This window comes from Oncorhynchus masou, chromosome 9 (genome assembly GCF_036934945.1).
Source record: "Oncorhynchus masou masou isolate Uvic2021 chromosome 9, UVic_Omas_1.1, whole genome shotgun sequence".
In the NCBI taxonomy this organism is placed as follows: Eukaryota; Metazoa; Chordata; class Actinopteri; order Salmoniformes; family Salmonidae; genus Oncorhynchus; species Oncorhynchus masou.
The window spans coordinates 59272735-59285539 of NC_088220.1; the positions used below are offsets into that span (position 1 = coordinate 59272735).

General features: G+C 43.9%; 1 protein-coding gene across 5 annotated transcripts in view; it reads right to left on the reverse strand.

Annotated features, from left to right (window-relative positions):
* The window catches only part of LOC135546348 (neurobeachin-like), a 334302-nt gene that overhangs the window by 138923 nt on the left and 182574 nt on the right, over positions 1-12805 (reverse strand). For all 5 annotated transcript variants that reach the window (XM_064974700.1, XM_064974698.1, XM_064974697.1 and 2 more), the window contains exon 41: positions 11016-11140. In XM_064974700.1, the coding sequence (XP_064830772.1) occupies positions 11016-11140 (125 nt within the window). The remainder of the gene's footprint in view (positions 1-11015; positions 11141-12805) is intronic.

The following is a 12805-nucleotide window of genomic DNA, read 5'->3' on the forward strand; positions in this document are numbered from 1 at the left end:
CAACACAAAGAGATATCTATCCAAAACGGAGATGTATGGATAAACCGCTTCTCCAGTAATTTTGGCTCAATAACAAAGAACAAACAGCAAAAACATCTACATGATCAAATACAAATCTTAGAGTCAACTATTAAAGACTACCAGAACCCACTGGATTCTCCAATTACATCTGCCACGCGGATCCTCAACACTAGAGCCCCCCAGGGGTGTGTGCTCAGTCCCCTCCTGTACTCCCTGTTCACCCAAGACTGCATGGCCAGGCACGACTCCAACATCATCATTCAGTTTGCAGATGACACAACAGTGCTAGGCCTGATACAGTCTATAGGGAGGAGGTCAGAGACCTGGCCGGGTGGTGCCAGAATAACAACCTATCCCTCAACGTAACCAAGATTAAGGAGATGATTGTGGACTACAGGAAAAGGAGGACCGAGTACGCCCCCATTCTTATCAATGGGGCTGTAGTGGAGCAGGTGGAGAGCTTCTTGGTGTCCAAATCACCAACAATCTAGAATGGTTCAAACACACCAAGACGGTTGTGAAGAGGGCAAAGTACGTTCATCTCTAGGAGACAGAACACATCTCTTTCCTGAGCGGTATGAAAGCTGTGTGGTCCCATGGTGTTTATACTTGTGCACTATTGTTTGTACAGATGAATGTGGTAACTTCAGGTGTTTGGAAATTGCTCCCAAGGATGAACCAGACTTGTGGATGTCTAACATTTTTTTCTGAGGTCTTGCTTTTCCCACGATGTCAAGCAAAGAGGCATTGAGTTTGAAGTTAGGCCTTGAAATTCATCCACAGGTACACCTCCAATTGACTCAAATGATGTCAATTAGCCTATCAGAATCTTCTAAAGACATGACATAATTTTCTGGAATTTTCCAAACTGTTTAAAGGCACAGTCAACTTAGTGTATGTAAACTTCTGACCTACTGGAATTATGATATAGTGAGTTATAAGTGAAATAATCTGTCTGTAAACAATTGTTGGAAAAATTACTTACGTCATACACAAATTAGATGTCCTAACCGACTTGCCAAAACTATAGTTTGTTAACAATATCCTTCCTGTATGGCCCTGTCCGGGGGTGTCCTCGGATGGGGCCACAGTGTCTCCTGACCCCTCCTGTCTCAGCTTCCAGTACTTATGCTGCAGTAGTTTATGTGTCGGGGGGCTAGGGTCAGTTTGTTATATCTGGAGCAGCACCTAGATCTTCTGCACAGATTCTGTCAGACCTGGGCCCTGACAGTAAATCTCAGTAAGATAAAAATAATGGTGTTCCAAAAAAGGTCCAGTTCCCAGGACCACGAATACCATCGAGACACCATTGCCATAGAGCACACAAAAAACTATACATACCTAAACATCAGCGAAACAGGTAACTTACACAAAACTGTGAACGATCTGAGAGACAAGGTAAGAAGGGCATTCTATGCCATCAAAAGGAACATAACATTTTTAAAAATGTGAAAATTCGAGTCATAGAACCCATTGCCCTTTATGGTTGTGAGGTCTGGGGTCCGTTCACCAACAAAAATGTTGCATGCAGAATTCTGCAAAAAAATCCTCTGTGTACAATGTAAGACACCAAATAATGAATGCAGAGCAGAATTAGGTCGATACCCACTAATGATCAAAATCCAGAAAAGAGCTGTTAAATTATAAACCACCTAAAAGGAAGCAATCCATAACAAAGCCATCACCTACAGAAAAATAAACCTGTTGAAGAGCCTCCTACGCAAACTGGTCCCGGGGCTCTGTTCACAAACAAACAGACCCCCAGGATAGCAACACAATTAGACTCAACCAAATCATGAGAAAACAAAAAGATAATTACTTGACACATTGGAAAGAATTTACAAAAAAACAGAGTAAACTAGAATGCTATGTGGCCCTAAACAGAGAGTGCACAGTGGAAGAATACCTGACCACTGTGACTAACCCAAAATTAAGGAAATGGTTGACTATGTACAGACTCAGTGAGCATAGCCTTGCTATTGAGAAAGGCCGCTGAAGGTAGACCTGGCTCTCAAGAGAAGACATGCTATGTACACTGCCCACATAATGAGGCGGAAACTGAGCTGCACTTCCTAACCTCCTGCCAAATGTATGACTATATTAGAAACACATATTTCCCTCAGGATTACACAGACCCACAAAGAATTCGAAAACTAATCCAATTTGATAAACTCCCATATCTATTGGGTAAAATATCACAGCGGCAAGATTTGTGACCAGTTGCCACAAGAAAAGAGCAACCAGTGAAGAACAAACACCATTGTAAATACAACCTATATTTATTTTCCCTTTTGTACCTTAACTATTTGCGCATCATTACAACACTGCATATAGACATAACATTTGAAATGTCTTTATTCTTTTGTAAGTGTAATGTTTAACTGTACATTTTTTATTGCTTATTTCACTTTGTTTATGATCTATTTCACTTGCTTTGGCAATGTTAACATATGTTTCCCATGGCAATAAAGCCCCTTAAATTGAAATTTAATTGAGAGAGACAGAGACAGAGAGAGAGACAGAGACAGAGAAAGAGAGCGACAGAGACAGAGAGAGAGACAGAGACAGAGAAAGAGAGAGACAGAGAAAGTGAAACAGAGAGAGAGAAAGGGAGAGCGAAAGAAAAAGGAGTGAGAGGAGGGGACCGAGCAAACTGCTTTGTCCACAACACAATTCAGTTATCAAGGGGTAGAATATAGAGTTTAAAATAATCCGAAAGAAAGAAGCAGGACAGGGATAGAGAAAATGAGATGACATGAATGTCCATCTTGTCATGAGTGATAGCCACGACCCTCGGAGATGTTCTCAAATCAAAGTGGGCAGTGAGATAGACGGCCGTTTGTCAACACTGAAATTTGGCAGCGCTGAGGTGTCAAGGCTGCCTCATTAGAAATATTTTACATCCTCCACCTTTCCCCTCACAACACACGGAGGAGGAGAAAAGAGATTGGGCCACTTTGTTTACACCATCATTTATTTCTTTAGTCTGTGACCTTAACAGGACCTCATCCCACAGACCCTAACCCTGAAGCACGAATATCAGCACTATCACAAACTCTACTGCATCAGGGTTAACCAATATAGTAGTTGTCCTTCTACACTCCAATCACCCAAGGCCTTCTGCCCCACTTCCACTACTAATATAGTGACCTTGGAAGACCCACATAATCACATGGTGGAAATTATGGCAAATCATTTGGGATGCAACAGTGTTTTAAAGTCAACCCAGGATAAGTAGATTCAACCATTTATCATTGATTGTGTTTTATATAGGAAGAATGCCAATGACACATAAAATATCCACCATACCCAATTCATGAACAGGTTTATGATTCAGAACCATCAAGAAAAGGCCTACCATAGAGTAGGGTTTAGGCCTACCATAGAGTAAGGTTTAGGCCTACCATAATATGGAGAGAAAGAGATATATATATAGAGCGAGAGAGAGAGGGAGAAAGAGAGGGAGAAAGAGAGTAGTGAGAAAGAGAAAAGAGAGGGAGGGTGAGAGAGGAAGGGAGGGGGAGATAGAGAGAAAAAGAGGGAGGAGATAGAGAGAGAGAGAGAGAGAGAGAAGGGAGGGGAGGAGAGAGGAGACAGAAGGGATCGGGAGGGAGAGAGGAGACAGAAGGGATCGGGAGGGAGAGAGGAGACAGAAGGGATCGAGAGAAAGAGAGGAGGAAGAGAGAGCAGAGCTAATGTCACCTGTCACTCATTCCTTATCGCCATACCAACAGGACAGAATGACACATTTTCAACATTTCCCTCCCAATCCGGGGGTGACGATGGAAAGTAGATATGGGATTTCAGCTTTGTTCAAATAAAGTTAACCATCTCAGAGAAGGGAACTATTTTAGTGTTCAGTAGTTTTACTGTTCAATGTGGAATTGATAATAGTTGAAATGCTTTTAAAAAGAAGCACAGGCTGCTGAATCAAACTGTGATATAACAGTCCATGTTTTATATATTGGGAGAACTCTGGAGTATTCTGTGGCATGAACCTTTCATTTTTATAGCCTCAGTCAGACTCAGGGAGCATGTGTTTTTCTTGGTCTCCTACGCCCCAACCTCTCACTCCTTAAGGAGAAACTCTATCACATGATGTTTCACTTAACAGCCTACTCTGCTACAGTACATTTCCCAACAGAGGAATAAGGCTGATGGCAAATATACTTTGGAATAATTCAATATATACAACCATAAATAAAATATGAAACCTTCTTAGAATTACAATGGAGTTGTTTTGGAAGAACACATATTCTACGTAAATTACACAAACTGGATCAAACGAAGTGGGCAACACTGCTATGCAGGATATGTATGTTTACTGCAAAAGAAAAAGTCTGAAAATCTGTCATTGATGTTTTGGAATTCTATTAAAAAAGCTTTATGTTGTGTGTTTGTCTGGCACAATAGCAACCTGACCAGAACCATTTTGGAGAGAACTTTTCCTCCTATGCCTCCGCGCTACCAACACAGATCCCGCCCAGAACAGTTGAATCGGAGACAGATGCAAAGTTTTAGCGTTTGTTTTGGACGGTAACGGCAATGCAGAATGTGCTTTTTCTCCCTCCTCTCTTGCCTCTTCCCTCTCTCCGGACTCTGTTCCCAGATGAGGGTGTCCCTCTACCCCTAACAAACCCAGCCTTAACCCATGCCTACCTGTCTCTGTAATGTCTCTATGCTTTATGACATGATGATCTTTCAGAGTAATAACAGGGCAGAATGCCACTCTGTCTCCTTGCACTGCTTCATGAACTGCGTTTCATATAGTAGCATTTCCTAATCATATAGTAGTGTTTCCTTAACTGTAGTCCCTTCTTCTCTTCCACTTTCCAGCTTACATCAGTCCCAGATCTCCCCCCCACACCCCACATTCCACAAGATGCAAGCGGTCCAGCATCACTGAATCCTGGGCTAGTCTGAACGCTGGGAGACGCTGCTCAGTTGCAAACAGGAAAATATAAGAGACAGAGAGTACTGAGACAAAGTGGAACAGAGAGTAGAAAGAGTAGAAATGCAGACTAGAGACATAGAGTAGAAAGACAGAGCAGAAACAGAGAGGAGACAGTGGAAACAGAGTAGAGACAGAGTATAAACAGAGAGTAGAGACAGAGAGTAGAAAAAGAGCGTAGAGAGAGTAGAAACAGAGAGTAGAGACAGATAGAGTAGAAACAAAGAGTAAAGAGAGTGTAGAGACAGAGAGTAGAAACAGAGCGTAGACAGCAGAAAGAGCATAGAGAAGGAGAGTAGAAACAGAGAGTAGAGACAGAGTAGAGAATAGAGACAGAGTAGAAAGAGTAGAAACAGATACTAGAAACAGAGAATACTGGGAGAGAGTAGACACAGAGTAGAGAGAGTAGAAACAGAGAGTAGAGACAGAGAGTAGAGACTGGGAGTAGAGACACAGAGAGAGCAGAAACAGATAATAAAGACAGAGTAGAAACAGAGAGTAGAGAGAGAGAGTAGAAACAGAGGATATACAGAGAGTAGTAACAGAGAGGAGAAACAGAGAGGAGAGAGAGTAGAAACCGAAGATATACAGAGAGTAGAAACAGAAAGGAGAAACAGAGTAGATGCAGAGAGTAGAAACAGAGTAGTAACAGAGAGTAGTAACAGAGAGTATAAGCAGAGGAGATACAGAGAGTAGTAACAGAGAGTAGAAACAGAGAGTAGGGAGAGTAGAAACAGAGGAGATACAGAGAGTAGAAACAGAGGAGAATAGAAACAGAGCAGAGACAGAGAGAAAGAGAGAGTAGAGACAGAGATAAAGGAAGAGAGTAGAGAGAGTAGAAAGAGAGTAGAAACCGAGAGTAGAAACAGAGTAGATACACAGATTAGAGACGAGAGTAGAGAGAGAGTAGCGAGAGAGTAGAAACAGAATCGAGTCAGAGAGTAAAAACAGGGTAGAGAGAGTAGAAACAGAGTAGAAACAGAGAGTAGAGAGAGTAGAAACAGAGTAGATACACCGATTAGAGAAAGAGAGAAAGGAAGAGGGTAGAGAGAGAGGAAACAGAGTAGTCAGAGAGTAAAATCAGAGAGTAGAGAGCGAGAGTAGAAACAGAGTAGAAACAGCAAGTAGAGAGAGTAGAAACAGCGAGTAGAGAGAGAGAGAGAGTAGAAACAGAGAGTAGAAACAGAGTAGCAAGGGAATAAGGACAGAGAGAAGAGTCAGAGAGTAGAGAGCGAGAGTAGAAACAGCAAGTAGAGAGAGTAGAAACAGTGAGTAGAAACAGAGTAGAGAGGAAATAAGGACAGAGAGAAGAGTCAGAGAGTAGAAACAGAGTAGAGACAAATAATAGAGACTGAAAGTAGAAACAAAGAGTAGAGACACACTAACAGGGCAGGAGTATCTCATTACTACACCCCCATACCTGGGGACCAGCCCTGGCCTTAGATGCTCTGTAGCTAGATGGTGTTGCTAGATGCGCTGTAGCTAGATGCTCTGTAGCTAGATGCCCTGTAGCTAGATGTTCTGTAGCTAGATGCCCTGTAGCTAGATGCCCTGTAGCTAGAGGCCCTGTAGCTACAGGCCCTGTAGCTAGATGATCTGAAACTAAATGCCCTTTAACTAGATGCCCTGTAGCTTGCCCTGTAGCTAGATTCTCTGTAGCTAGATGCCCGCTAGCTAGATGCCCTGTTGCTATATGCTCTGTAGCTAGATGCCCTGTAGGTAGAGGCTCTATAGCTAGATGCTCTGTAGCTAGATGCCCTGTAGCTAAATAATCTATAGCTAGATGCTCTGTAGCTAGATTCTCTGTAGCTAGATGCCCTGTAGCTTGCCCTGTAGCTAGATGCTCTGTAGCTAGATGCCCTGTAGCTAGATGCCCTGTAGCTAGATGCCCTGTAGCTAGAGGCCCTGTAGCTAGATGATCTGAAACTAAATGCCCTTTAACTAGATGCCCTGTAGCTTGCCCTGTAGCTAGATTCTCTGTAGCTATATGCTCTGTAGCTAGATTCCCTGTTGCTATATGCTCTGTAGCTTGATGCCCTGTAGGTTGAGGCTCTATAGCTAGATGCTCTGTAGCTAGATGCCCTGTAGCTAGATGCTCTATAGCTAGATGCTCTGTAGCTAGATTCTCTGTAGCTAGATGCCCTGTAGCTTGCCCTGTAGCTAGATGCTCTGTAGCTAGATGCCCTGTAGCTAGATGTCCTGTAGCTAGATGCCCTGTATCTTGCCCTGTAGCTAGATGCCCTGTATCTCGCCCTGTAGCTAGATGCTCTGTAGCTAGATGCTCTGTAGCTAGATGCTCTGTAGCTAGATGTTCTGTAGCTAGATGCCCTGTAGCTAGATGCCCTGTAGCTATATGCTCTGTAGCTAGATGCCCTGAAGCTAGATGCTCTGTAGCTAGATGTTCTGTAGCTAGATGCCCTGTAGCTAGATGCCCTGTAGCTAGATGCTCTGTAGCTAGATGCCCTGTAGCCAGATGCTCTGTAGCCAGATGCTCTGTAGCCAGGTGCCCTGTATCTAGATGCCCTGTAGCTAGATGCTCTGTAGCTAGATGTTCTGTAGCTAGATGCCCTGTAGCTAGATGCCCTGTAGCTAGATGCCCTGTAGCTAGATGCGCTGTAGCTAGATGCCCTGTAGCCAGATGCTCTGTATCCAGATGCTCTGTAGCCAGGTGCCCTGTATCTAGATGCCCTGTAGCTAGATGCCCTGTAGCTAGATGCTCTGTAGCTAGATGTTCTGTAGCTAGATGCCCTGTAGCTAGATGCTCTGTAGCCAGATGCTCTGTAGCTAGATGCTCTGTAGCCAGATGCTCTGTAGCTAGATGGTCTGTAGCTAGATGTTCTGTAGCTAGATGCCCTGTAGCTAGATGCTCTGGAGCCAGATGCTCTGGAGCCAGATGCTCTGTAGCTAGATGCTCTGTAGCTAGATGCCCTGTAGCTAGATGCTCTGTAGCCAGATGCTCTGGAGCTAGATGCTCTGTAGCTAGATGCTCTGTAGCTAGATGCCCTGTAGCTAGATGCTCTGTAGCTAGATGTTCTGTAGCTAGATGTTCTGTAGCTAGATGCCCTGTAGCTAGATGCTCTGTAGACAGATGCCCTGTAGCTAGATGCTCTGTAGCTAGATGCTCTGTAGCTAGCTGCCCTGTAGCTAGATGCTCTGTAGCTAGATACTCTGTAGCTAGATGCCCTGTAGTCAGATGCTCTGTAGCTAGATGCCCTGTAGCTATATGCTCTGTAGCTAGATGTTCTGTAGCTAGATGCCCTGTAGCTAGATGCTCTGTAGCCAGATGCTCTGTAGCCAGATGCTCTGTAGCTAGATGCCCTGTAGCTAGATGCTCTGTAGCTAGATGTTCTGTAGCTAGATGTTCTGTAGCTAGATGCCCTGTAGCTAGATGCTCTGTAGCCAGATGCTCTGGAGCTAGATGCTCTGTAGCTAGATGCTCTGTATCTAGATTCCCTGTATCTAGATGCCCTGTAGCTAGATGTTCTGTAGCTAGATGTTCTGTAGCTAGATGCCCTGTAGCTAGATGCTCTGTAGCTAGATGCCCTGTAGCTTGATGCTCTGTAGCCAGATGCCCTGTAGCTATATGCTCTGTAGCTAGATGCCCTGTAGCTAGATGCTCTGTAGCTAGATGCTCTGTAGCTAGATGCTCTGTAGCTAGATGCCCTGTAGCTTGATGCTCTGTAGCTAGATGCCCTGTAGCTAGATGCTCTGTAGCTAGATGCTCTGTAGCTAGATTCTCTGTAGCCAGATGCTCTGTAGCTAGATACTCTGTAGCTAGATGCTCTGTAGCTATACCTTTATTCATCCCTTTAGTTACAGTATTATTGAGGTTTCAGACATGCTCCACAGTGTTATACCTCAGAGAGCTCATTGAAAGTCAGTCAGACAACATGCAGCTCTCATCTCCTTCAGAGTGAATCTTCATTAGTCATGATAATAAACCAGGGAACGGCAGACTAGAGAGGATACTTATAGTATAATTTATAGAATGATAGCTAGTGATGATGTGTGTTCTACTGCTGAAATAAGCTATACATGTCGTCCCGGGGTGCAGTAGAGTGTGTGTGTGTGTGTATGTGTGTGTGTGAATGGGTGTGTGCATGTGTGTGTGAATTCTGCTGTAACGAGCTATAAAGATCAGTGTGTGTGAGTAGCAAAGGGTCAGAGAGAGCCTGGTTGTGTCCCAAATTGCACCCTGCTTATATAGTGCACTACTTTTGACCAGATCCTATAGGGCTCTGTTCAAAAGTAGTGGGAAAGAGGTGCCATTAGGGACACAACCAGCCTGTCCACCTGAGCAGGGCAGCAAGGACACCTGGAGGTAGAACAGCCTGTTAAACACTGGATCAATATGAACCTGACTTCCATTTCATGGGTCTCCAGCTCCAATCAGCTAACTATATCCTCTGCTGCAGCTGCTGCTACAGAACAGAGAAGGTATAGTCATACAGACAGACAGAGGGCACAAAGCTAACACTCCTTAGTCATCTTCACCCTGTCAATGTTGCTAATAGATGTACACACACATAGAAATTTCAATCCACACATTCAAGAAGCTCCCAAAGAATAAACAGGGGGAAAAATAATTTACTGAACACAAGTACTGAGATTGTCAATGACTAGTGTGTTACTATCTGTCTACAGACAGCTTTCAAACATTTTCTAGTCTCTCTCTCTCTGCTCACCTCCGTTCATACCTCCCAAAAAGTGCAGACAACTTGCAACAATAGGATTCAATAGCATCACAGAAATGAATGACGTTTTATTTTATTGCATGTGTTGTTTGATGTGAGAGATTTTGTAGTTTCTAAATCACAAGATTTTGTTCCCCTTGTTCCTTTACTCCATCTGCTCTGCTAGGCGGTGTCCAAAATGGCACCCTATTCCCTGCAGTGTATAGTGCACCACTCTTGACCAGGGTCCACAGGGCTCTGGTCAAAAGTAGTGGACTATATAGGAAACAGGATGTCATTTGGGACGCAGCCCTAGTCAGCTCAATGAGGGAAAGTTTGTGACTAAGAGCACAACAGTAAAATGAAAAGTCTACAAAAAATAACATGTTTCATTGAACGGACGTGTCATGTTCAATTAACAGAGGCAGTAAATATGTTACCTATAAAAATGACAATAAACTTCTCTCAGCTCAGCAACAGGCTCTGCCCATAGTGCACGGTTCAACCCTGGACCCTGAGGATACTGAGGCCCTCTATAGCTCAACACTTTAAAAAGCTGGCCTTGACAGTGAGAAGAACCCAGTGGTTGTCTGGGATCATACAACATTATGAATGACAGGATTGTACTGTGTGGAGAGAGACAGCAGCTACTGTCATATATGCCCCTGACCCTGTCATGTATTGACCAAACCCTAAACACTTAGTAAAAATGGTCCCATTCCATCAGGAGACTAGTTACTTCTACAGGCTTTGTAGAATAGAGGAAATTATTAGAAGCAGATATCAAGTATAGTTGTGTTGGGATGTGCTAAACTTTGAACATTGAGATATTAAATGAATGATAGGAAATGAAAGAGACTGGGTTATGTTAGAAGTTAAAATGGTTCTCAGAAGAAAGAAGAAGGCTTCGGAATAACTATTAGATGAAAGAGGGGTTGAGGTCAGGAGGTGAGGACAGATTCTCTTAAGAGAGTAATAAATGTTTGGAATCCTGTTACCCTCTTTATTAGCTTCCTGTAGAGACATAAAATGTAAGGATTGGAGAGAAAGGGGAGTGTCTTAAGTAGGATGTATATAAACTGTGAAGTCTGAAATCTTTAGCTGTCTGTTTTCAGCTGTACAGAACCTTTGGGGAAGAATTAAACTTGGTTAAAGCTTCTATAGTGTCCGTGAGTTATTTACTCTGAAAAATAAGAACCAAACAGTTGACAAGAAAAACTGTTGAAATAAGGTTGCTTATTTCAGTGTCCCGATAGCGGGTTGGTGTCGCCAAAAACGCTCCTGTGTTATCCTCTGGGTCTACAGTATTCTTTTTGTCTTTCCAATCACACATACTGTAAATCAAATCAGCCAGGAACATGCTGACTAACCATAGTCTTCTAACGTCTTGCAGGGGATGTCCAGGTGGGTGGAGCCAAAGGGGTTCCGTACGAATCTCCGCCTCCTCCGTAGATCGTCCTCCCAGTAGTCCAGACGCCAGAAGTCATTCAGCTGACTGAGAGACAGACGGAGACAGACAGGTTAGACTGAAAGACAGACAGGTTAGACTGAGAGGCAGACAGAAACAGACAGGTTAGACTGAGAGACAGACAGAGATAGACAGGTTAGACTGAGAGACAGACAGAGATAGACAGGTTAGACTGAGAGACAGACAGAAATAGACAGGTTAGACAGACACAGACAGAGACGGACAGGTTAGACTGAGAGACAGACAGGTTAGACAGAGACAGACAGGTTAGACAGAGACAGACAGGTTAGACAGAGACAGACAGAGACAGACAGGTTAGACTGAAAGACAGACAGGTTAGACTGAAAGTTAGACAGGTTAGACTGAGAGACAGACAGAGATAGACAGGTTAGACTGAGACAGACAGAGATAGACAGGTTAGACTGAGTCAGACAGAGATAGACAGGTTAGACTGAGTCAGACAGAGATAGACAGGTTAGACTGAGATAGACAGGAATAGATTGAGAGACAGAGATAGACAGGTTCGACTGAGAGACAGACAGGTTAGACTGAGAGACAAACAGAGATAGACAGGTTAGACTGAGAGACAGACAGGTTAGACAGAGACAGACAGGTTAGACTGAGAGACAGACAGAGATAGACAGGTTAGACTGAGAGACAGACATAGATGGACAGGTTAGACTGAGAGACAGACAGAGATGGACAGGTTAGACTGAGAGACAGACAGAGATGGACAGGTTAGACTGAGAGACAGACAGAGATGGACAGGTTAGACTGAGAGACAGACAGAGATGGACAGGTTAGACTGAGAGACAGACAGAGATGGACAGGTTAGACTGAGAGACAGACAGAGATGGACAGGTTAGACTGAGAGACAGACAGAGATGGACAGGTTAGACTGAGAGACAGACAGAGATGGACAGGTTAGACTGAGAGACAGACAGAGATAGACAGGTTAGACTGAGAGACAGACAGAGATGGACAGGTTAGACTGAGAGACAGACAGAGATGGACAGGTTAGACTGAGAGACAGACAGAGATAGACAGGTTAGACTGAGAGACAGACAGAGATGGACAGGTTAGACTGAGAGACAGACAGAGATGGACAGGTTAGACTGAGAGACAGACAGAGATAGACAGGTTAGACTGAGAGACAGACAGAGATAGACAGGTTAGACTGAGAGACAGACAGAGATAGACAGGTTAGACTGAGACAGACAGAGATAGACAAGCTAGACCGAGAGACAGAGATAGACAGGTTAGACTGAGAGACAGACAGATTAGACAGAGAGCAGGTTAGAATATACACACATGACACACACACACACACACACACACACACACACACACACACACACACACACACACACACACACACACACACACACACACACACACACACACACACACACACACACACACACACACACACACACACACACACACACATACACGCGCGCACTGGGGGTACACACACAGCAACACAACACCAGGAGCCCCACAGCAGCAGCAGCAGAAGCCACTACACTATAAATCACTAACACTCCCATTAACAGATACAGCATCAAATTACAAGTCTAAATGGCCCAGCTTGCCTCCGTCTTTACTATGTTTTTTTTACAAGACTTGTAAATCAGATAGGTAGGACTCTCAACCTAGGCATGGAGGGAGTAAGGGAGCGATGAGAGAGAG